This window comes from Sycon ciliatum, chromosome 12 (assembly GCF_964019385.1).
Source record: "Sycon ciliatum chromosome 12, ocSycCili1.1, whole genome shotgun sequence".
Taxonomy (NCBI): domain Eukaryota; kingdom Metazoa; phylum Porifera; class Calcarea; order Leucosolenida; family Sycettidae; genus Sycon; species Sycon ciliatum.
In genome coordinates this window covers 25,456,918-25,481,630 of record NC_088654.1, presented here as the reverse complement: position 1 = coordinate 25,481,630, position 24,713 = coordinate 25,456,918, and the positions used below count along the sequence as shown (strand labels likewise).

General features: G+C 46.9%; 1 protein-coding gene across 1 annotated transcript in view; it reads right to left on the bottom strand.

Annotated features, from left to right (window-relative positions):
* The window catches only part of LOC135827824 (tyrosine-protein phosphatase Lar-like), a 183,464-nt gene that overhangs the window by 61,722 nt on the left and 97,029 nt on the right, over positions 1-24,713 (bottom strand). The window contains exons 13-15 of the mRNA XM_065340253.1: positions 22,849-23,142; positions 14,338-14,631; positions 4,661-4,966 (exon numbers count right to left, since the gene is read on the bottom strand). Coding sequence (XP_065196325.1) covers positions 4,661-4,966; positions 14,338-14,631; positions 22,849-23,142 — 894 coding nt within the window. The remainder of the gene's footprint in view (positions 1-4,660; positions 4,967-14,337; positions 14,632-22,848; positions 23,143-24,713) is intronic.

The window sequence follows — 24,713 nt, the reverse complement described above, 5'->3', positions numbered from 1 at the left end:
CTGCCTCAGGTGGTCATAGACGTTCCTCTTGAAGGTCTGCATCGACTTCTGGGAGGGGCGAGCACCGAGGATAGAGGCTCGGAGGCAATTCCAGGTGTCAATCATACAGTGGGGGAAGGACCGAAGGACATTGTTCCGAGACTGACATGAGACAGTCTTGGTCAGCTGGAACGGATGGTGGCTCGCAATTGTGCGCACGCTGGCTCATGTTTGGGCCCGGGCTGGGGATGAGGTATTTTTTTATTTATTTTATTTTTTATTTACTTGAAACCACGCACCCAATTCGTAAAAGAAGAAAGAAGGAGGAAATGACAAAACAACAGACTAACAAGACATTGACTGAATGGGGCTGCAAATGCAACGCAGCGGTGGTGATGGGGTGCTGCAGGCTCCGCCGACCAATGGTCTCGGCATCCGCGCCTACTTCACAAATCAGAAAATCGGTAGAAGAAGAGAAACAAAAGAGATTGAAAAAAAAGAAAATAGCGAAAGTATAGTGTGGAGAGAGAGAGAGAGAGAGAGAGAGAGAGAGAGAGAGAGAGAGAGAGAGAGACAGAGAGACAGAGAGAGAGAGCTGAGGGTAGTTGCTGGTTGTAGGGTGATGTTGCCTCTTAGGGAGTCCGTTGCTCAAAGCCAATAAATAGTGTGACGCAAGTGCACTAGTGGCGGTGGAGTGGGGCGTACTCCAGCAGTGGACGAACGAATGCCTTGTACACGGTTATGCGCCCAGCCGGAGGGAGAAGATGAGCAGACCGGCGCAAAAGACCAAGTCACTGCCTTGCTCGGGTTGCAACCGACCGGAGGTGCTCCCCAAAAGATAGCTTCTTGTCAAAGAGGACGCCTAGGAGGGTGATAGTTTGCCTCGGGGACTTGTATTCCGCCATATATGTATGTGGTAGGACAACATTTATTAGGGAGACCGAGAAACGGAGAGAAAGACGAACGATTACATGATGAAAGGGAGAGAGAGTTTTGAGAGAAGGAGTGCAAGATCAAGGGCTTGGGTAGCTACAGCAAATATGGGCATGAAAGTAGCTACCCAGGCCAAGAAAAGGTGGGTACGTGAGGGTAAGTACAGGGTGCATACAGGTCAGCAGGAAAAGGTTGTGGAAGGAGGCAATGTACGGGAGGAGGTACATAACCCTAATATGGTGGACGAGGAAATCCAGTCGGAGGTCAAGCGGCCCTAGGGTGCCCGCCATGCAGCCGTGAGTACGCAAACGATCAACATGTGCCCTGTGCATGCAACCTTCTGTACGCACTGAGGGTGCCGGCCCCAGTCATTCGACTGAATTTCCAAGTCCACGGCAGTAGTTGTGGTTGCCACAGCACTATCTCTCCTCGTATTGCCTCTTTCTCTCTCATCTGTAAAAGTGCATACTGGACGTAAATATATCTGCAGTCTTTGTCTTGTCCCCACAATGGACGTGTGCTTGGCTTGCAGGCCAAACACAACACACACTTTGCAGAGATTGGCACGACGATTAGTGTGCATGGGAAACCTCCTGGGCGCTGACCTGTCAATACCACATTGAGTGCTCTCAGGATTAGTTTTCAAGCTTACACTCTCTACCACAATACATGACAATCAATCAAGTTTAGAACCCGGATGGAGATAACGTCTTAGGGGCCTATTATATGTGCAACTCCAGCCCGGGCTGGAGCAAGCGGGCCAGCCCGCCAAGGGTGTTTACATGTGCAAGGCCGGGCTGGTCGCCAGCCCGCAGTGAGTTTATATGCGCTGAGCACACGCCAGCCCGTTGTGAGTATGTAGCAAATACACTACGACTGTAGTGTGCTGCCCCGGGCTGAAACGCAGGGCTGCAAGCCATACTCAGGTTATAAACCTAAAAACCTTTTTTCTCACACAATGTATTCTTCTGCTGATTTCTTTTCGCGCTGTGGCACATGTTTGGTGTGTTGTATCACCTCGTTTCTTTTCCCTGTTTTTCACATTTTTAGCTGTCCATATCAAAGTATTTTGCAAGTAGTTCCCCTTCCACTTTAATGTAAATCATGCATGTCAACAAATAAACAGTGCTCACTGTACGTCCTTCTTGTTGCTGTACAAAAAGCTGAAGAATTTTTTTACAATATCCGAAATCCTCTTTATAACTACCCTCAAAAGGTAAAAGTACCTATTTTGTAGTATGCACGCAGTGTCGACACCATAATAATACAACTCTGGCCCGGGCTGGTCTGTTTATATGTGCTTTTTCTGGCCCGCCTAGCCGGGATCCCGGGTGCCTCGAGGCGGGATCCCGCCTCGCCGGGCCAGCCCGCTTGCCATGTAAACGCACCACAGGTTTTGTGTGGATTTGTGTACAACCCCGAGATCCCGTTGCAGGCGGGCTGGCCCGCCTGTCGACCAGCCCGGGCTGGAGCTGCACATATAATCACCCCCTTAGGGTTGGTTCACATAAGCAAAATCGGCGCCGCAAGACATCGCTAGACATCGGTGGTGAGCAGCTCCCGATCCGTTGCGCATACGGTTCGAGTACCAAATCTACTACAAAGTAGTACAGAATGAGCCCAAATGCTACGGCAGGTTTGCCAATTGAAGCTTGAATTCTTTGTTTCTCCAGTAGTTCAAGGTCTTTCGGTGATGGCCACTCGGTGCTACCTTTTACTGGAGATCATGAAACTACTTCTACACATTTTATTGCAGTCTAGTGAGCGATTGTGTCGAAATTATGCTTGCAAACGTTAATGAAGTCACAAGAACTTGCCAATGTATCCATCATATTTTTTATTTGTTTCAATTGTACTTGTCTCATAAGTTGCACAATGGGCAAGCAGATCATCCGAGAAGGACGGGTTGGTATGCTGACTTATTTGCCACCTTGAAACGACTACAAGAATGGCGAACGGACCTCCTCTCTAGCTTCAATTTAGAAACAATTAGGACAAGTATTGGTTTGAAATTTTGACAAAGTCTGGCTCCCGGCAGCCGGCGATCACCGGCGTGAACGGTTCAAAAACCACTTTAGGTCAAAATTGTACGGGATCGGCGCCGGGGCAGATCGCAAGAGTTGGGCACTGTCCAACTTTGCCGGCGGTCCCTTGCGATATTTTACCGTATGATTTTGTTACGACTGCACTGGTTCACATAATCGCAATGCGCCGGGAGAGGTTGCAAGAGACCCACTCCCGATGACTCCCGGCGGTACCGGCGATATGTGAACCAACCCTTACTGTCATCGCTAACACAGCATTTTAATGTTGTGTTAGCGATGACAGTAAGGGCAGTACGTGGCATGTGGCCTCCAATTTCCTAATACTTGGAAATTCTCCGTGAAGTCCAAATTTGAAATTGCAACTTATTACTTAGCTTATGATATGGGTAATGTTTAGTCATTTTACGGAGAATTTCCAAGTATTAGGAAATTGGAGGCCACATGCCACGTACTGCTCTTTTCTCTCCGAAACTCAACACTTTTCCTTCTTTCGTATCTGGCGTGCAAGTGTTGAGTTTCGGAGAGAAAAGAGCAGTACGTGGCATGTGGCCTCCAATTTCCTAATACTAAGTAATAAGTGATGTGGTAATTCATGCAGAGTTTGAAGTGATTAAAGTTACTACAGCACAAGGAAGGGAATTGTGTGGTGCTCCCTACGTGGGAGCTCTCGCTTTCCCTGTCGCACCAACCTATTCTGTGCAAGGATGGCCACAAGAAGTCCTTGGTTTCATCTCAGGTGCTGTCGGTACCTTATTTTCCGGAGTATACTGAGATGCACTTTCAACACCAGTAGTTCACCGCAAAGCAGTAAAATAAAATTAATAAGTAAATTATCGTATCCGTTCCCGAAGGGAACTCACGACGGCCACTAACACCCGATAAAAAGCAGTAAGTAAGGCGTATACTGTGATGGGCAAATGAATCGTGAAAAAACAGGGTAGATGTCTGTATTTCGTGACAACAAAATCTGGGTACGGCTTATTCTTAAAACGAAAAATAAGGTACCTGTTTTTTTTACAGAATGAAGTGGGGTTCACACAAATGCATCAGGACATGTACAGTCCAACCTCGTTAGGATGAACACTGATAATGTGAACTTTCCATTAGTACGAACTCGGGTCAATCCTATGGTTGGCCAGGCATCATCATATCAAGTCTAAATTATTCGTTTACGACAAACTCTGCAGGGCGAACTTTCCCGAAGACGAACTAATTTCAAGCGTGATTGGAACAAAATCAGCGTGTAATACGAACTTTCAGTCCCCGTGGGTACGCTGGCTGTAGATTTTTTACGATAGTCGATGCCTCTTGTACCGGCAAAACATATTACAAGGCGGATGTAATGCTGTCATGAATTCATTGCACATTGTACTTACCTATTGCTGGGTTATGTTATGAAAAAATGTTTTACATTTGCCACAGTATGCACCTTCACATAAAAACAATCCATATGATGTGTATATCAAATATTTTGTCAGATCTGGATAAGAAGAACTCCGGATAAGAGTAAAAAAACTTGTTCGGTCACTTGAAGCTCGTCCTAACAAGGTTTGACTGTACCAAGGCAAAGCCAATGGTCCAAATATCAACCTGGATCATGGGCATGTTGTGTTAAGTATCGGTGAATGTGGAGATGATGCGGGACTAGCAGTAGCAACAATTCGACCTGAGAACAACAAAATGAGAACAATAATATTATTTACCTGTTGCTGGTGTGGTGAAGTTTTGAATAAATGTGGGATATCCGTCAACCGGACGTGTGTCCTTTATTACACAGTATGGCCGCGGGTTACCGTAACTGGCATCCTCCTCAACAGGTGAGAAGACAATGGGACTAGTACGGTTACAAACCGTCACCTTATGCCTGTTGGACTTTGGTATGTTAGATACGGAATACCTCGTGAAGTAACAGCAGAACTTGGAGAAACGGTAATTTCCTGTGCTTGCAGAGATGTTCACGATGACCTTTGTCGGAAATATCTCAACAAAAACGCTTGGCTTTGGCGCATCTGCACAGAAAATAAGGGAAATGAAGTGAGGAATTAAGCGCTCAATAGTCTTTGGTGCCACATACTGTAAAAGCCCGTTAATAAGCATGTACAAGTAGACTCCCTAAAATTCGAACCTCAAATTGCCAGGCCCCAACTTCTAATTATCAGGAACTTCTAATTATCCAAATGCAGCCCAATGCACTGATATGTATGTCAAAATGCTCGAAATCGCGTGCTGATTATTTTCGCACGTTTTATTCGCATCAACGAAACATAGGTGGTCATGTACAATGCACCAGGCCATTTTATAATAAAACAATGGATTAACACAAAGATGATATCTTGATCTTCTAGTAAAGAAGTTGCCGGGCACTGCAGCTGTCCTGAAACAATTTCAAGGAAAAGAACAGCGCCGCCTAATCCGCATCATGAAAGGCCGTTGGACAGCAGCACGTCGTTCTGAGGAACGGAAGCTGTTGCTTGCCCTTGCTTTATTCTTATTTTTCCTGACCCTTACCGCTCTATCTTTTGTTTTTGGTGCGTGTTTCTGGCCGTGATGCCGAGATCTCAGGTCGGCAGAGCCATCAATGCCCCACCATCACTGCTGCACCTCAGTGCAGCCCCTTCTCAGTAGTTGTCACGTTTGTCCTTGTCTCAGTACCATTGTCTTCTGTATTATTTATGAGTTGGGTATGTGAACATAGTAAAAAAATAAAATAAATAAAAAATAAAAAAGCGGCGCATAGCATCTCTGCGCGCGAGCTGGCGCTGCATGAAAGGCCACTGAGATCCGCGAACGGAGTCCGCCACCTGGAAGAAGTCGTCTTCAATCAAATCTTTGCACTTTGCCTCCCACAGGCTTGAATCAAATTTCGAGAGAAGGTGGGCTTCTTGAACGCTACTGTCGATCCTGCAGCGGACCAGGGATCGATTTTTGAGCTACTCTAGGCTAGAGAAGGACAAAAGAATGAACTCCGAATTACAATTACAGTCTGTATCGGCTATAGCGTACCCTTTTGATTTCCGTGATTTTATCACTATAACCGATGCATCACTATATGCGATACGATCGATTTTTTTCGAGCGACACATGAAAGGCAAGGGAATACTTCCAGCATGGCGTTTTGACAAATGAGCATGCTGCATAGTTGACAGTGCCCGCATTTCCATAAAAAATTCTGTTATGTACATGTACATGTACATGTGTCACTATCAAAATAAGCAACGTGAAGAAAGTAAAAAAATAGGGCCTTTGATATTATTGCAACATGTATTTTAAAGTTATCACTATAGCCCATTATAATGTAGTGTGTTATGCATGTTTTGATTCTATGTTGCCATCATAATATCCGATATATCATTACATCCGATAATATTGGTTATAGTGATATTTGTACAGGATAAAATACGTTTTGCTTTTGATATTTCGTACCAATATCACTGTAGCCGATATATTCTTATATCCGGTCACTCTATAGCCGATACAGACTGTATAATACCTCCATCTCACTTCGAAATAAGCGTTCCAAGGACATAGTCACTGTACTGCAAACTACTCTTCTGTACGAAGACTGAGTTTGAATTTTCCAATCGGCGCACGTTTCGTCCTTCGAATGACGCATTCGAATTCGACTTGAAGTGACTTGCAGGAGATCGGTACGAAGAAAAAGTTCGAATTACACGGAATGTTCGAATTATACCGTACTCGAATTAGAGGGAGTCTACCTGTACTTACTTTCGAATTTAGTGGTCGCACCCGTACTAACTTTCGGGTGGGTACTAACTTTCGGGTGGGTTCTAACTTTCGGGTGGGTACTAACTTTCGGGTGGGTACTAACTTTCGGGTGGGTACTAACTTTTGGGTGGGTACTAACTTTCGGGTGGGTACTAACTTTCGGGTGGGTACTAACTTTCGGGCAGGTACTAACTTTCGGGCGGGTACTTTCAGGCGGGTACTAACTTTTGGGCGGGTACTAACTTTCGGGCGGGTACTAACTTTCGGGCACGAACTAACTTTCGGACCCGACTTGTGTGTAGTGGAGAAGTAATTTTCATAAAAAGAAAATGTACATGCTAAGCGCTGCATCTGTGAACCATACCGGTACTTATTTTGGGCAGTATGTTTATCGGGCTGAACTAGACTTCAACAGACAGAATCAAAAGGATGAAGGGGGTATTTATTTTGGGCAGGTACTTATCTACGAACTTTTACGGTAAATGACTTCTTCAATGTGTATGTGTGCGTATGTGTGCCTGTGTAATAGCTGGCCCCTCCAGTCTCGCCGGAGGCGTGGGTTCGAATCCCACCGCTGCCACCAATGCAATAGCTGGCCGTCGGAGACAATTTCACACACTCAAACAAAGCACTCACTTTGTGGTTTCACGAATACTCGTTAGGACAGAATTATTAGTTGCACACTCGGCAAGTAAAGATAAGAAGTGAAAAAGCACAAGATAAGAACAATGCAAGAAGACAAAACACACGGCGAACGGCAGCCATGTTCTTTAGGTCATCAACCAATGAGCAATCTATATAAACCGGTCGCCGACGAAATTCTAGAATATTCCAGAGCTGTGAACTGTGATTGGTTAAATTATGCTAATGTTCTAGAACAATAACACTAGCAGCAGTCATACGGGTAAATACGGGTTTAGCCATACACGACTCATACATTACTCACGAGCGACTGTCGGAAAGGGTAATAACATGCAGATACAAAATACGCAAGGAGAGAAAAAAATGTAACTAACTGCCCATCTTGGGGTTTGAACCTAGGAATCTGTATCAACACAAGCTCTACAAATAAATACTCTTTTACTGCGAAAAATATACTTTCTATTAAAATGCAACTCCTACACCTGTACCTGCAACCTTTGTTTGTTCCAGGGTTCAGATATTTTCTTTTTGAAGTATACATGCCTGTTAACCATGGACTACTTCTGGCTAGATTAACTCTTGTGTAATCAATGGTGCTAGTGAAGCTTATATCAGACCAACTCTCAGTGCTGCCAAATTTTCCGTATTTGTACGGAAATTGACCGAAATTGTACGGGAAAACTGAGAAGTATGGATCTGCTGACTATGAACCAGTTTTACACATGACTACATACTTTACCTGTGCATGTATCTGTGTATGCAGAGCACATAAAATTGCCAAGTACACGCTAAAACAGTATTCCATTCGACTCAGCACCCTGATGACTACAACTAAACTGGTGAAAATTTGATTTCAGCCTTTACTTCCCCTTTAAATATTCATTCTTTTCGCAAAAATACATTATAAATCGTGGGATTAAAACAATTTGGTAGCACGCAAAAACTCTGGAAAATACGGAAATTCAGCCGCCCGAGTACGCAAATCAGACCGAGCAGGTTGGCAGCACTGAACTCTGATTGAGCCACCCACACTAGTAGCAAGCATTACCTTCACTGGGGCAGGGGTAAATGCAGTTATTATTATTTTTTAGAGTGAAAAAGGAGGACAAAATGTTACGAGTTATGACTAAGTGTCCACCAACGTAACCAGATCTTATACAGTCAGCGAGTGCGACAAAATGGCCCAAAACTGACAAAGGAGTACGGAGACATTTGGCGACCTGACACCTAGCTCCAACACTTCTCCAATGCGCAAACCAACAATCTTCCAACCTCTCTCCCCTCTCCCGGGGTGACCCAGGTGACTAGTTTTGGCAGTGAGCAAGTACAGTACAGTACAGTACAGTACAGTAGTGTGTGTGTGTGTGTGTGTGTGTGTGTGTGTGTGTGTGTGTGTGTGTGTGTGTGTGTGTGTGTGTGTGTGTGTGTGTGTGTGTGTGTGTGATCTAGCCCAGAGAGCGCGTCTTCCTGAAGACATTGGCACTCTCCTGCGTGAGTACCGTCTGCGTTGGCTGGGTCATGTTGCCCGTATGGACGCGGCACGGATTCCTCAACAAGTGTTGTTTGGGGAGCTCGAGGCAACCAGACCACGGCATGGGCCAAAGAAGCGTTGGCGAGACACGATTGTCGGTGATCTGCGCTCACTGGATATTCCGGAGTCCGAGTGGTATCGGCTCGCGCAAGATCGCCCGGAATGGCGCAGGTGGGTCCATCAACATCGTCTTCCTCCCCCGGCACCGAAGGACTTTCACTGCGCATGCGGCAGAGCGTTTAGGAGAAGTGGCGATTTGAAGCGTCACATCAAGTACTGCCCAACTCAGTAGCCTATCATCTCCACTGGAGATGGGGCGTCAAAGGTCAAAGGTGTGTGTGTGTGTGTGTGTGTGTGTGTGTGTGTGTGTGTGTGTGTGTGTGTGTGTGTGTGTGTGTGTGTGTGTGCGTATGCATGTGTGTGCGTGTGTGTGTACTTCCTCCGTATACAAAAACTTCGTGACTTTTTTTCAACGGTGTTTTTGAGCAAGAACCTGCTCAACGAACCGCACCAAAGGCTGTCATAGACAGCCCACATTCATGTGATGTAGGTTTGGTTGATCTCGAACAGATTCTCTACGGAAGCCATGCGTGCGAGGACGTTGCCGACAGGAACTCACGAGTCAAATGACAAAAAAATAGCACTAACTTGCTCGAAACTGACACTGTGACGAAGTGGAGCTCGCGCCTGGAGCACGGAGTCACGACTCACGCGGCACTCGCTGCCCTGAAACTGGCCAGGCTCGTACTTGCGGTGCGCGGCCCCATACGCAGCGTGACAACATAAATCGGTTCAGCTCGCACGGAAAGATGAAACATTTGAGTCGTTGTGCAACCAGCGCAGACTCCGGATCGGAATGTCGACGACCTGGCTTTCTTCGCCTCTCTCTACTCCAGTCGGACGTCTCCGTTGTGGCCTAGGGGAATCGCAGGGACCTCGTCGAAGCCGTTGTAGAATGCTGGGAGGATTCTCCTGCCGAGAAAATGCGAAGCGTGTGGATGTGCTTGAGCGACTCGTTTCACGGCATAATGGAGGTCGCGGGTTGGAACGACTGAATATAGTCGACATCGATTCGTACACAGCTCTGGAAATGAAGAGTGTAGTGGATGCACATCCCACTGTTTGTCATTGTATCCTTTTATGTAACATGTATGCATTCATCCGGCCGCGCTGTGCGACATGCCAGTTGTACCGTACGCACTTTAGCTGTACTTGCCTGCCTGGCTTTTCCTTTGATCTCTCTGTCGTTCTCTGTATTCCCACACACTTGTGATTTGTAGTAACGAAGCTAGTTACAAGATGTCTTTGGTGCGTTTGTAGAACCACTACATGGTGTCAGAAGTGGGATTCGATGCGCCTGCTCACGTACAATCCAGCCGTCTCCAAGACGAGATCAGCGTCAACCTCGCATCTTACATCGGCGAGATCGTGTCGGATGGTAAAGCCCGTGACATTGCTGACGCCACCACACAAGATGAGACGCTCAAGCAAGTCCTCCACTTCGTCCAACACGGATGGCCGTGCAACCCACGTGATGTCGACGACACTGTGCGCCCATACTTCCATGAACGCCAGTTACTGTCCTGTGAGCAAGGTGTGCTGTACCATGGCTTCCGCATTGTCATGCCACCCTCTCTGCAGCCTGAGATGCTCGAGAAGCTCCACGAGGGACATCAAGGTGCAACGAAGTGCAAGTCTCGCGCCCGCCATTCCATTTGGTGGCCAGGCTTGTCAAGGCAAATCGACACGATGGTTGCTACGTGTGAAGTGTGCACCAAACACCGCGTCCAGTCGACCGAACCACTGCAACCCGTCCAACGCCCAACACTGCCGTGGCACACGGTTGGTGCAGATCTGATGGAATTCAACGGCACGACTTACCTCGTCATTGTTGACTATCTCTCGCGTTACCTCGATGTCGTACCGCTGACTGCCACAACCTCGATTGCTGTCATCAAGCATCTGCACCGCATCTGTGCCGAGCATGGTTTCCCGTCCACCTTGGTTACAGACAACGGTCCTCAGTTTGCCAGCGAAGCGTTTACTGAGTTCTGCACAGCAAACGACATCACCCATCGCACTTCCAGTCCACGGTATCCTCAGTCGAATGGCGAAGCGGAACGTGCAGTTCGCACCGCCAAGAATCTCCTGCGGAAGGCCGAAAGCCTGCAAGATGCACTCTTGGCTTACCGCACGACACCGCTGAGCAACGGCTATGCTCCATGTCAGCTGTTGTATGGCCGCCAGCTCCGTACCGGTCTACCTGCAACGACTGAACAGCTGGAACCGAAATGGCCAGATCTCCCTAGTATTCTGGAATCGGAAACTCAGTCCCAGGAACAGCAGAAGTTGCACTACGACCAACGGCATGCAGCTAAGCCTCTCGCGACTCTACAGCTTCATGACCGTGTATTCATCACCGATCTCGAACGGGAGGGCAAGATAGTAGAGCAAGTGTCCAATCGTTCTTACCTCGTTGAGTCTGGTCACTCTACTGTTCGCCGCAATCGTCGTCACTTGATCCGACTGCCACTGCTAGAAGCAGAGAAGCCGACAGTCGAGGTTGAGTACGGTGGCACAGCAGCTGATCCAGTCCGTCGCTCTGCTAGAGCTCCTCAGCCTGTCAACCGCCTCATTGAATCATGCTAATTCAGCAACGTGCCGAGACGTATCTGCCGTCGTCTCTGCACATCACTCTTTCACTGCAACTTGCTCTACAAACAATACCTACATTATCGAATAGTCTTTGGACTCCTCATCTTCTCTATTATAGCCTGTTTAATCTCAGAGGGGAGATGTAGTGGATGCACATCCCACTGTTTGTCATTGTATCCTTTTATGTAACATGTATGCATTCATCCGGCCGCGCTGTGCGACATGCCAGTTGTACCGTACGCACTTTAGCTGTACTTGCCTGCCTGGCTTTTCCTTTGATCTCTCTGTCGTTCTCTGTATTCCCACACACTTGTGATTTGTAGTAACGAAGCTAGTTACAAGATGTCTTTGGTGCGTTTGTAGAACCACTACAAAGAGTACGCTAGCCAAAGTCCCGCGTCGGATCATCATTGCAGCTGAAAAGAATCTGAACGAATTGCGAGCGGAAGCAGCGACTTTTGGCGATGCGGTGTCAGTGTCGTCAGGTGACAATGACAGGAGCGACGAAGACTCTGAATAAACTCAATCTCATTCGTCTGAGTTGCTTTTTTTTTGTATATAGCTTGTAAACAGGTTAGACAATGCCACGAGTGTTATTCCAAGTCAAACGGAACAATTCCAGAACTATGCACAGCCTTAAAAAAAGTCACGAAGTTTTTGTATACGGAAGAAGTATAATTATATGTATGCATGTGTGTACATAGCAAACTCAGCGGAGGACGTTCAGGTTGGTTGTAACTCTGAGTTTCATGCCGTTAGGCAATCATCAGACAACTGATACTCGGGTCTACCCAACAGTATGCTTATAATCACATAGGGCCACAAGCATAAACTAATTTAGCGCTAAATCTGGTGTGAGGTATGGGGAGAAAGCTGGCGCGGGCCAAGGCACGACAGTAGAAGTGCCAGGAGGGTGGCGGGCAACAGGCAGGTGTGAGCATGAAAGCGCGGGAAGAAGCGATGGGGAGGCAGTGTACAGTTTTCTCCCCATACCTCACACCAGATTTAGCGCTAAATTTGTTTATGCTTGTGGCCCTATGTGTTTATAAGAATACTGTTGGGTAGACCCGAGTATCAGTTGTCTGATGGTTGCCTAACGGCATGAAACTCAGAGTTACAACCAACCTGAACGTCCTCCGCTGAGTCTGCTATTTACTAAGCTCTGTCTCTGACATTGAGCACTCTCTGCAGCTCGGGGATCAACGGATTTGTATGCATGTGTGTGTAATTATATGTATGCATGTGTGTGTGTGTATAATTATATGTATGCATTAGGGGTGAAACGATTAGTTCGAATATTCGAGTATTCGTTCGAAAATTTCAAACGAGCGAGTATTCGAAATTTTGCACTCGATCGTTTTTTATTTATTTTTTTTATTTTTTTTATTTTTAGGATTGGCATTGTTTTTTAAAAAACTTTTGTTGTACCGCTGGTCCACTGGTATGCATGCGTTATGCATGGCTTTGAGTCAGTATTTTAAGACTTGGACGATGCGATCACCACGGCAAGTAACGTTCTGAGATATGAAAGTACTGATGAAAATCGTTACTTTACACTCTGTACAAGACGTTGGCGACTTTTGTTCTATGTTCACAGATAATTTCTTCCGAATTGGTCGAGAACTTGCAAATCTAGCGCTTTTGAATTTTGATAAAATACTAATCGGATACTCGATCGAATATTATGAACGAGTGATCGGTTGGTCAAAATAGATACTCGTTTCACCCCTAACTATGCATGTGTGTATACGTATATGTGTATACTTATGTGTGTATACGTAGGTACATGTATGTGCAGGTACAGTCTACTCGCATTAAGCCGCGCACCCTATCTTGAAGACAAGAAATGCGTGACTTATCGCGAGTGCGCGACTTGCACAATGGTATACGTATATAAAACATATATGCCGTCCAAATTGCAAAAGTGCGTGATTTGTCTCGAGAGCGTGACTTAAAATTTCATGACTTATCGCGAGTAGACTGTACTCGTATGCGTACATGTACTGTATGTATCCATACAAGAGGCGTGTGTGTGTGTATATTATGTGTGTATGTGCGTATGTGTGTATATGTGTATGTGTGTATGTGTGTATGTGTGAATGTACTGTATGTATCCATACAAGAGGCGTGTGTATATTATGTGTGTATTATGTATGTATGTGTGTATATTATGTGTGTATGTACTGTATGCGTGGACCGTATTATCTCTATTAACTCAGTCTCTTGTAGAAGCCCAGTCTCTATTATAAGCGCACTCCAAGAGGGCTTCGAAGATGTACAAGCGCAGGGCTTATAAAGGAGAACTGTATGGATCATGTCCATGCATGTTTGACATCACACAGTATCACATAAACACATGCTGTGGTAAAGGTCTGTGATCCCTGAAATCTAATGTTCAGACTGAGTGTACCTGGAAGCACAAAACTGCAGTCTCGGTACCTGCTAGGAAACTTTGTGCTACTGATGCAATGAAAAATAATAGGTAATTTATATGTACATGTACCAGGTGGTAGAAACACTATAAGCCCAGTCTCTAGTAGAAGCCCAGTCTCTAATCCGGACTGGTTGAAAAAATATAGGCGCGGGCTTATAATGGAGATAACACAGTATGTGTGTGTCCGTGCATGTGTGTCTGTGTGTGCGTTTGTGCATGCATGTGTGCAAATGACTCGTGTGTATAGGTGTGCATATGTGTGCACGTGTGTACTTGAAGGTGTGCAGGAGTGCCAGTAAACTAGTTTTTTTATACTGTGGTGTTGATTTCTGGCTATACCCGTGACCTATCATTTCTTGTTGGTCAGTGCTGACTTCACAGTCAGGACTTACATTCTTGTGAGGTGGTGGCGTTCACCGGATGTGTGTATGGGCCAATACCACCAGTTGAGATTGCTGCTACCTCGATGCTGTACGTATACCCCGGGTACAAGCCAGTTATGTTAGCTTCCTCCAAGTGAGTCACATTCAAAATGGTTACGACCATTTCTTCAGATTCTGTATATTTCACACTGTAACTGAGTAATTTCCCGTTCAGACGCAGATTATTAACTGGCATCCAGGTAAAATAGATAGATGTTGGTGTTTTTGATCCGACGGGCAGTGCTCCCGGGGGATCATCTGGAGCTGCAGAACATAATTATTAATTATAGTATAGCAGTATAAACAGTACATAGCAACATGGTAAAACAGGGATATATACTCGCAGGGCCCGATATGCGTGCAATAATGGCCAACCCTAAATTGGTACCCAAACGGTGTCTGCATTTTGTGGAGTGGAACCAGCAAGTTCCCTATAAAACGACCTTTTAAAGCGACATTACTCATGCAGTCTTCATAAGAAGAAAAGAGGAGCAAAGAGCTGCAAGTTATGCTATAATATACACTGACATCACCAGTTACTTTACAATCAGATCATGCGATAACACTGCACGATACTTGACAAAGGTACACTTAACTGGCGCTCAGCTCAAGCAAGCGGTTTTTATGAAAGGAAGATGCAATATGATAATGAATAATGTTGTCTTCAAAGTGTTTGTGGAGCAATGCAAACATGAACAAGCAGTGGTGGAGAAGAAAAATATGCAATAGTCGTCCAGGAGTGTCCAGAAATGTTTCTTAGTTTTTTCGGCTGCTACCGTTCGCGTCTCGTATACACCGTGGCATTCGAACCACGATCAAAATACAGTCGAACTCTACCCTTATAACAGTAACATGTCGTGGTTTGTCTCCACCCAAGTCTAGTGTTCAGTATTCTCTGGTAAAGCTCCCCACAGATTATATGAAACTTGAATACAGATCCTACCTCCAGGCACAACATCAGTACAAGAAGTAGCAGTATGGCAGGCAAGGGGTAATTCCACCTGTACGTGATATCGGTTTAATAACGGCAAAAACTCAGTCCCACATACTATGAAGGTTGTACCAGGGCCTTTCCCACTAAGAAAAGTTCTACCATCTTGATAGAAATACATAGGGCTATAGCTGGTTTAGCTATAGCTGGAGCTTGAGACCACGATCGGCACCCCACAGGGCGACTGCCTATCTCTAGTTCTTTTTGTTGTTGTTGTTGTTGTTGACTTTTATTTTACTTCACCAATTGCACAGGCATGATTGCCTTCTTACCGGCCTATAGGTCCGGTTCTCACAGAAAGATGAAGAAAATTATATGAGGAAATGTATAGAGATAAAGACATGCAAGCGGTACGATTATTATTATAGAAATGTTTGTTATGACATTGTGTGTATGCTGACACTCAATTTGTGTGAATTTTTTTATAATGTGATAACAAATAAAATGTAGTGGAAGCATTTCATGAGAATATATGTGTGAACATTGGCAGACTTAGTTGGATGGGGACACTTTTTAGCAGTCCAGGGAACATGAAGTACGGCGAGGGGTGTTGGACTGTTGGCATAGAGTTTACAAGTTAAGTACGTCAATATCAGATAGGGCTCTCTTGAATTGATCGGCAGCAGTTATCGATCTTACATCAGCCGAGAGGGCGTTCCATGCAATACTGCCGTGAAACATCATACTCGAGCGACCAGCAGGCCCGCGAAGGAAAGGGACTTGGAGCAAGTTGGAAACTTGGCCCCTAGTGATGCGCTGATCGTTTAGCACGGTGTTTGGAGCAGTCGTTGTAAAGAGTTGCTGTAGGAGTGGGCTACAGTATCCATTGATACAGCGGTGTACAAAGATTAGAACTTTCTGAGTGTATGTGTGTGCCAGGCTGACTATACTAAGAAGTGCCAGAAGCGGTGCGGTGGGGGTGAGAAAGCGCTGTTGCAAGGTTGCGCGAATGCCGGCTTTGAAACTCTTCTCCAGACGTCCAAGCAACTGGGCAGAAAGCCCAGGAACAAAACTATTAGAACCATAGCATAGCTGAGAGAGGACCATGCTGAGGAACCAAGTGCGTCTGGCGCGCAAACTGAGTCCTTGGCCATGCCTCCAGAGCTGGCCAATGGTCCTAGCAGTCTTGCGGCTCAGGTGTGCAATGTGGGGCTTCCAGGACAGCTCCTCATCGAGTATTACCCCGAGATACTTAGCCGAAGGTGTGATAGCGAGTTTGTCAGCATGGCAGAACACCTCAGGCTGTGTGTCATCTGCGCCACGGGGCTTTATGAAGAGAAGCTGAGTTTTTGCTGCATTCAGCAGCAAACCAATATCTTCTAGCCACGTGGCGAGGCTTGTGATTGCGTGGCTGAGGGTTCGGCATACTTCAGTGGGGTCGGTGTCTGAGCAGTCGAGAGTAATGTCATCCGCAAATTCTTGGTGGTTTACCGCCGGTGGCAGGATCGTGCTCAATGTGCTAGTGTACAAGACAAATAGCAGGGGACCAAGAACGCTGCCCTGTGGGACACCACGAGAACAAGAAACGGCAGGAGAGAGATGTCCTTGAACTCTGATCTGCTGGAAGCGGCCTGAGAGGTAATCAGCAAACCAAGTGAGTGGAGTACCAGATATGCCAAAAGAGAAGAGTTCAGTCAGAAGACGCTCGTGCTGAACGCGATCAAACGCTTTCGACATATCTACGAACACAACTCCGGTGTACTCTCGTCGAGATTTGGCTAGAGACCATCTGTTGACTGCGAGGGCAAGTGCATCCTCTGTGGAGTGTTGTTTACGATAGGCAAATTGGCTGGTGGGTAGAAGGTGGGCTGATTCGAGATAGGTGGTGAGCTGTTTCTTTACAAATGCCTCCAGAATACGGGAGATGATGGGTAGCAGGGAAACTGGGCGGTAGTTTGTAGGTGAGGTTGGGTCGCCACCCTTAAACAGAGGGGTGACATGTGAGGATTTGAAGGTGGAAGGAAGTTGGCCTGTTCTGAGCGAATAGTTGATAATTTTGGTGAGATTGGGTGCCAATATTGAGGAGAACTTGTGTAGAAGTAGGCCAGGCACACCATCACTGCCAGTCGCCTTACTTGGGTCCACAGAACTCAAGCAGGACTCGACGGCAGAAACTGCGACTGGCTGGAAAGCAGAGAAACCACATTGTTGGGTTGGTCCCAAGGGAGCTTGAAGAGTGGCGGGACGCGCTGGGTCATGTACGACACTACCACATGTTTCACTGAGATCCTGTAGGGATGCCTGTGGGACCTGGGCTTTCTTTTGACGACCAGTTACAACATTCAACACTCTCCACAGTTTGCGCTGGTCACTCGTTCGGCATTGTTCAGTGAAGAACTGGTTGCGCAGCTTCCTGTCGAGTCGACGGGCCATGGCCCGAGCTTCTCTATGCTGATCACGCAATTGTACATTCGCTTGATCTCTCATGAGGAGCCGGTGTAAATGATTACGTTTACGAACTGCACCCACAAGCTCATCAGTCAGCCAGGGGCACGGGCGGCGTGCGCGTTTACGCTGGGGTACCAATGGTGCATACTGGTCTAGTGTGGACATGATAGAAGAAGTGAAAGAATGAACCATATCATGGATATTGCTGTGGGCATCAAAGTCTTGCTGCTGTTTCCTCTGGAGGTCGATACTGAAACTGTCCCAGTTTACTCGATGGAGACGTCTGGTGGTTTTCACTGACGATGACACGTGCTGGTGTGTGTGAATGTTCAGCCGGGCCAGCACAACAAAGTGATCACTTATGTCTAAGTGTATTGCTTCACAGGTACCATCCAATCGGGAGGTTGAAAGGAACAAATCTAGCATCGTGGATGATGTTGCCGTGACCCGTGTTGGAGATGTAACATAATTGCAGAGATTGTAGTGGGAAAGAATGTTGTACAAAGGGGATGCAGATGGAGTCATTTACTGGGAATCAGCGCTACGTGATCTCAAGGCCACGTTACCTCCCAGGCTGCCAGCTGATGAACTCTTGCCTGGGGAAGTTATCTATACTGATGATACGGATTTTCTGAGCAGCTCACGGACATGGTTGGATAGTATCAGCCCAAGCATAACTGAGGTCCTCAGAGAATGGCATCTCAAAGTGAACGAAGAGAAAACTGAGCAAAAAACACTACGCAGAGAAGGGGATCGTCTAGCGGAAGTCTGGAGAAAGACACGTAAGCTTGGGTCACTTCTGGGTGATGAACAAGACGTGATCAGAAGGAAGCAGCTCACAACAGCTGCTTTCAGGTCACTCTTTGCTGTGTGGTGTTGACGAGAGCTTATCAGTGAGAAGATGCGCCAGAGGCTCTATCAGGCGTTTTTCATACCAGTACTGACCTACACTGACGGCGGAACATGGGGCTTGAAGGTGGCTTTGGAGCAGAGTCTCGATTCCTCCCACCGTCAGCAACTGCGATCACTACTTGGCATTAGTTGGCGTCAGAAGATGACGAATGTCTCTTTGTACGCCAGGTGCAAAGCTGAGCAAATCACCAACATTCTCAAGCGTCTGCGGTGGCAACTCTTGTATTGTATACCTGTGTTTACTGCTTACTGCTTACTGCTGCTTTATTGTTCCAAGTATCAGTTTAGTTTAGTTTAAATATCTCTTATTATTATTATTTTTTCTCACCCCACACCCCTCTACTCTGTTATCGGCCCTCTTAAGAGTTGTGTTCATCACTGTTGAGGCTTCCGATGGAAAATAAAAGACTACTACTACTACTAACTCTTTGGTCACATTCTCCGCTTGCCAGAGGACACCCCAGCATCATTGGCAATGGCGGCGTATTTCACGCACGATGAGAAGACCTGGCGAGGACGCCCACGTGTCACAATTGTCACGAAGCTGTCGGGAAACCTGGCGAAAGCGGATAATGGAAGGCTTGTGTCGCTTGGTGACTTGCAGCGCCTACGGATCCTGGCAAGGGACCGTGCAGGGTGGAGAGGACTCTGTGCCGTCGTATGTTTCTCTTGACTGGTTTACACAGAACGGATATATATTATGATGTCATTTGATTTATGGTTTTGGCAGAGCATTCTATTTCCGGCATATGCGAATATGTGGGTTGCCATTGTTCGGGTGACATTGCCGCGGAAATGCATATAATAATAATAATATACCGTATTTTCCGGGGTATAAGCCGCACCGGGGTATAAGCCGCACCCCCCTTTTTGAGGAAAAATATTAACTAATAGTTGGTATTCGGAGTATAAGCCGCATCCACAAACCAAGATTTTTCACACTCATTGACAAATGGCCTTTCTACAAATTTATTATGGTTATGGAGCTAAATACCATGTTAGATCAGATTATGAAGTGTAAGTGCACCACAGGTTGCTGCAGAGATGTTGGTGTATTGCTGTGTTGACTACAGATCACTCCATGTCATCTGCACTATCTTCAGTCTCGCTGCCACTGATGTTGATCAAAGCTACCTCTGCAGCGATGCCGTCGCCGTCTTCATTGTTGCCGGAGTCTGAATCATTGTGGTCCTCAAAGATCATGTCATCTTCTGTCGCGGCGACCTTGTCGCGCGATTTGTATCATGTTTGTGCCTGTTCTTGTTTCAGTACAAAACGCTAGTTCCATGCCCACGTTCCCGTGCTTTGTATGACTTGTTCTGGCCCACGTATGCATGACTGTACATGTACTTGTCAAGGCACGTGCATGCAGCACAGTTTGACGCGCTTTTGGGAATGTGTTTTTTCTTCTCCCACGGTGGTGGGTTATGCGGCTCTTCTTGGACACGAGTGGTTTTTCAGTTTTGTTGTTCTCTAGCATTATTCTGGAAAGAGCGATTACTACAGACTCCTTTGTCCTATGATGTGTGCCACCGGTAGAGGTGAGATCGGACTTGTGACCTGTGTTGATAAATCGAGAGATTGGGAATCCTAATCTTTCGACATCTTCAGTGCCGTCCAGTGCATTTGAAATTGAGCACTTTTTGAATGATTTGGCGACCATTGTAGTTGGGATGGTCTTCCATGACTCATCCACCCATTTGCATACTTTGGAAATTGATGGCTTCTTCATACGGCCTGTTGGTGTAAACTCATGGTTTCCACCAATGATCCAGTCTGTCCAGTGCTGCCTGATGTGGCACTTGAATGGCTTGTTGAGGCACACATCAAGTGGCTGAAGCTGGGATGTCAGACCACCAGGGATAACAGCAAGGTCGGTCCTTGTTTCACGAGCACGTCTTTTGAAGTTCTCTACTAGATGTGCACGAAACGAGTCAAAGACAAGGCAGCTTCGAACAGGGGTGCTCCTACGGCCACCTTGCCTTGCACACCAAACCTTATCCAGCCACATATGCATTCCAGCTTCATCCATCCAGCCTTTGGGGTGAACGTGGACAATGATATCAGGCGGCACTGCATCCTTTGGCATAGTCTTTCGCTTGAAAATGACAAATGGCCGTAACTTTGTCCCATTGGCAAGGCATGCTAAAGCCACAGTAAAGTGCTCTCGTTCGTGCCCTGTCGTTTTGATGTGAATAGCCTTCGCTCCAATTTTGTCGATAGTGCGGGACAAGGGCATGTCGAAGTTCAGAGGTGTTTCATCCATATTGCCAATCTGATCTAGCGGATACTTGTTCTGTTCTCTCAACCTGATGACGTTGCGCTGAAAGGACAGAATCTTCTCCTCAAACTCGTCCGGCAGTCGCTGGCACAGGTGAGTCTTCACCCGGATAACAAGGCTATGTCGCTTCATGAAACGATAGCACCAACTAACAGTTGCGTTGAAACTTACGGCGTTCATCTCCTTTGCGAAGACTTTCGCTTTTAGGCGAATCATTGTGCCACTCAATCCAATCCCATCTTCTCGATTTTTCTCGATCCATTCGAAAACCTTACGCTCAAGTTCATTCCATCGTGGCTCGGGTCCAGCATGTAGCGATTTGGATGCGACTTTCTTCTTCGACAGCTCGACTTTCTGTTTCCGCCACTGGTGGTGGCTCCGGTGGCGGCAAGGGCAGCTCGACTTTCTGTTTCCGCCACTGGTGGTGGCTCCGGTGGCGGCAAGGGCAACGGTGGAGAAGGCACATTCGGTTGGCTTAGTGATCCACCACTCTTCCTTTGCACCGTGTGTTCGACTTGCTCTGGTTGTGTCGGTGGTAGAGGGAGCGGGTTCTTGCGTGGTCTTCCCCGCTTCGGGCGCTTCGCTTTTGCTGCGTCCGGCAGCATGTGAAGTGGTACATGCTGCTTGATACGTGCGCTCAGGTGTTGAAGGGTCCTACCAACGTACCGGCTATCACAATTCCGGCACTCAAATTGGTAGACCAAGTGGCTCAATAGGTGGGATGGTAGGACATCCTTCCTCACCGTGAACGCACGTATCGTAGTGAACACAGGGATGAAGTGCGCCGCAAAGTATGTTTGTGCCGCCACCGGAGCCACCACCAGTGCCGTTGGTGGCTGGGGTTGGGGAGGAGTCGGCAACAACAACAGTACCGCCAATCACAGAAATTGAGCCCATTTCTTTGACACAGTATCCGGCTGTGCGGACACCGCAGCACCCTCCGGCGATTGATCCGTGGGTCCAGAGACCACGGAGGTCGACCGCCAATTATTCAACCGAAATATATGCTAGGAATGGCCAAGGCCCACGCGGAGCATCGAAGGAGACCGGAAGCCGGGGGCAAAACGGAACACAATCTCGGGACGTAGATGAGGTAAAGACAGTGACACGGGACAGACGTAGGAAGGAGAACATGGATGGTATCAGACGACTGACTGGTGGTGAATATGAGTTGGGTGATGATGCGGCGGATGACGAGAATACAGATGACGACGAGGCGGATGACGGCGAGGATACAGATGACGACGAGGCGGGTGATGACGAGGCGGCGGATGAAGATGAGGCGGATGACGGTGAGACGGCTGGTGGTGATGGTGATAAAACGGACGAGGAGGAGTCAGGTGGCAGGGAAGGTGATGGAGCTGATGAGGGTGAAATTCGTAAGAAGTCAGCTGTGTATTTGCATTTGTTATCTCGTCCCGATTGTTTGAGTGTGTATGATGATTCCCACTTCTCTGTACTGTGCCGTGCCCGTTATGTCCAGCAGTTGAAGGTCCTTGAAGCTGTTTGTATTCGTACGCATAAGCCCGATTTGTGTAAGCAAAAAGAACATGTTTTAGCACTTAGGTTATTTTCGTGAGTTTGCACCCCGTGTTCATGAGTTGTTTCTGCACTGTTCATGCCCGTTTGTCACACTTACTCTTTATTTTAGTTCTCACTTTTTGTAATACTTACCACAAGTTACCCGTCGTGTGTCACACTTCTTTGGATTTTTAACCTTTGTTTTCCCCTTGTTCTCTTTAGTTCCGTATTTCCACTGATGATCGGAACGTGAAAATCGATTTTGGAAACACACAAAACCAAACCTTGAACAAATTGTCATGTTGCGTGGTGATGTCTGCGGCATTCATACTTTTCATTGCTATTATTAAACTTTTATCTCCACGTAGATTATTTGAATATCGAGTACCTGCTGGTTTAGTTATCACATTGTTCATTGTAGCATTCTCGCCAATATGCCCTTCTGTATTGTTGGCAAACGCTGTCAGGCTATACGTGGCATCTTCTTCAGTTCCAGTCAGATTGAGGTATATGGTGTCGCTGCAAAGACGTATGGTTCCTTTCTTTGAATCAGTTCCGGACACGGAAAGTTGCGTGAAGTCACAGCAGTAATTTGCAACATAGAATTGTCCAGTCAGTTTGGTGAAAGTCACAGATATCCATGTTGTTGATGTTGAAACCATGAACATGGGTGCTGGCGGTGCTGTTTGCAAATAGAGTACAAACAAAGCACCACTAGTAAGTTGTAAGCATGATGAAGACAACGTGCAAACTTGAAGTGAGTCATGGCTGCACGAGAGAGAGTGCCCACCACACCGCGATACCGGGCCTTGTGCACATACAGTAAAGCATGCTGAAGGCTGTGTTAACATGAGAACTTTCAACCCCGGGTTGAAAGTCTGTGTAGGCATGCAAGAAGCCAGACTAAGCACACGGAAAGAATAGACAACTAGCCATTGTGTCTCTCAGATTCTTCATCTGTAAAACCAGCTCAACAGCAGCATATGGCCAAGAGCATTACGCAATGCACTGTTACCATGACTGTGCACATCAGTACTACAGCCGTGATGTACAATGCATGACTACCACATTACCCCCCTTCCCTAAGAAAAAAAATTGTCTGCAAATGCAAACCTGTTTGAGAAAAAAAAAAAAGGAGAGAAAAAAAAGGAAAAAGAAAAAAGGAGAAAATTGCAGACAAGAAAAGAACAATAAAATTGCAGAGGAAACGAGCAAAGAATCAATTCAAAGCAACAAATTCGATACACCCTGACACTGACGGGTCAACTCACTGAAGATACATCAAACCTGTACCACGATACAAACAGAACAAACCAAACCAGCAACTAAATTGCAAATTGGCATAGTTATGCAACATGGTCAGTCAAAAATGGAGATATTACATCAATGCACCAGCAGCTTTCTCAGTGAGCTTGACAGTGCGGCCAGCGCGGGTTACATAGCCCTCGCGATAGAGCGAGCCAGACTGGGCATCGGGCCGTGGTAGGCGTGATTGACGACGTGATTGGTCACTGGACTCGGGATGAATCTGAGCATCAGCCTCTTTGATCTCAGATTCCACTCCTGCTTCACACGGAGCAGTAGGCGTAGCAGGCGGCACATCTGCATTAGGTGCCGAGGATTTCACTTCTGACTCGGTAGCTGGCTGGGGATCTGGCGTCGGAACTGGCTGGAGATCCAAAGACCGAGAAGAGGTGGCAGTTGATGATGCAGGTGAAGCATGTTCTCGCACATGCTGCCGATTTCGGAGCAGTATCCGCCTGCCATCAGTGACGCCGACTTGTCTGCCATATTGCTCCACAACACGCCAAGGGGTAGTTGGGTCGGAATAGCCATCCTGCAAGACTACCATTGTGCCAGGACGCAGCATAGGCAACTGGCGGACACCGCGGCGACTATCATGCGAGACTGCCATGTCAGCTTTGGCGCGAATCTGATGAGAAGCATTCACAATGCGTGGGGTAGAATGGTGAGGTAGACGGGTGCGAACCATGCGACCGAAGAAAGCCTCATTGGGTGACATGCCCAGCATTCGGTGCACTGAGTTGCGAATATCAAAGAGAACTTGTTGCAAACGGCGTTGCAAAGACAGGGACGGTCGTAGAGATTGAATTCTCTCTTTGACGACTCGATGAAGACGTTCCACCATGCCATTAGATCTGGGGTAGCGTGGGCTTGATCGATTGTGCTGGATACCCAACCGCTGCAGGAACTGGGCCATTTCGGCTGAGGCAAACTGGGGGCCATTGTCGG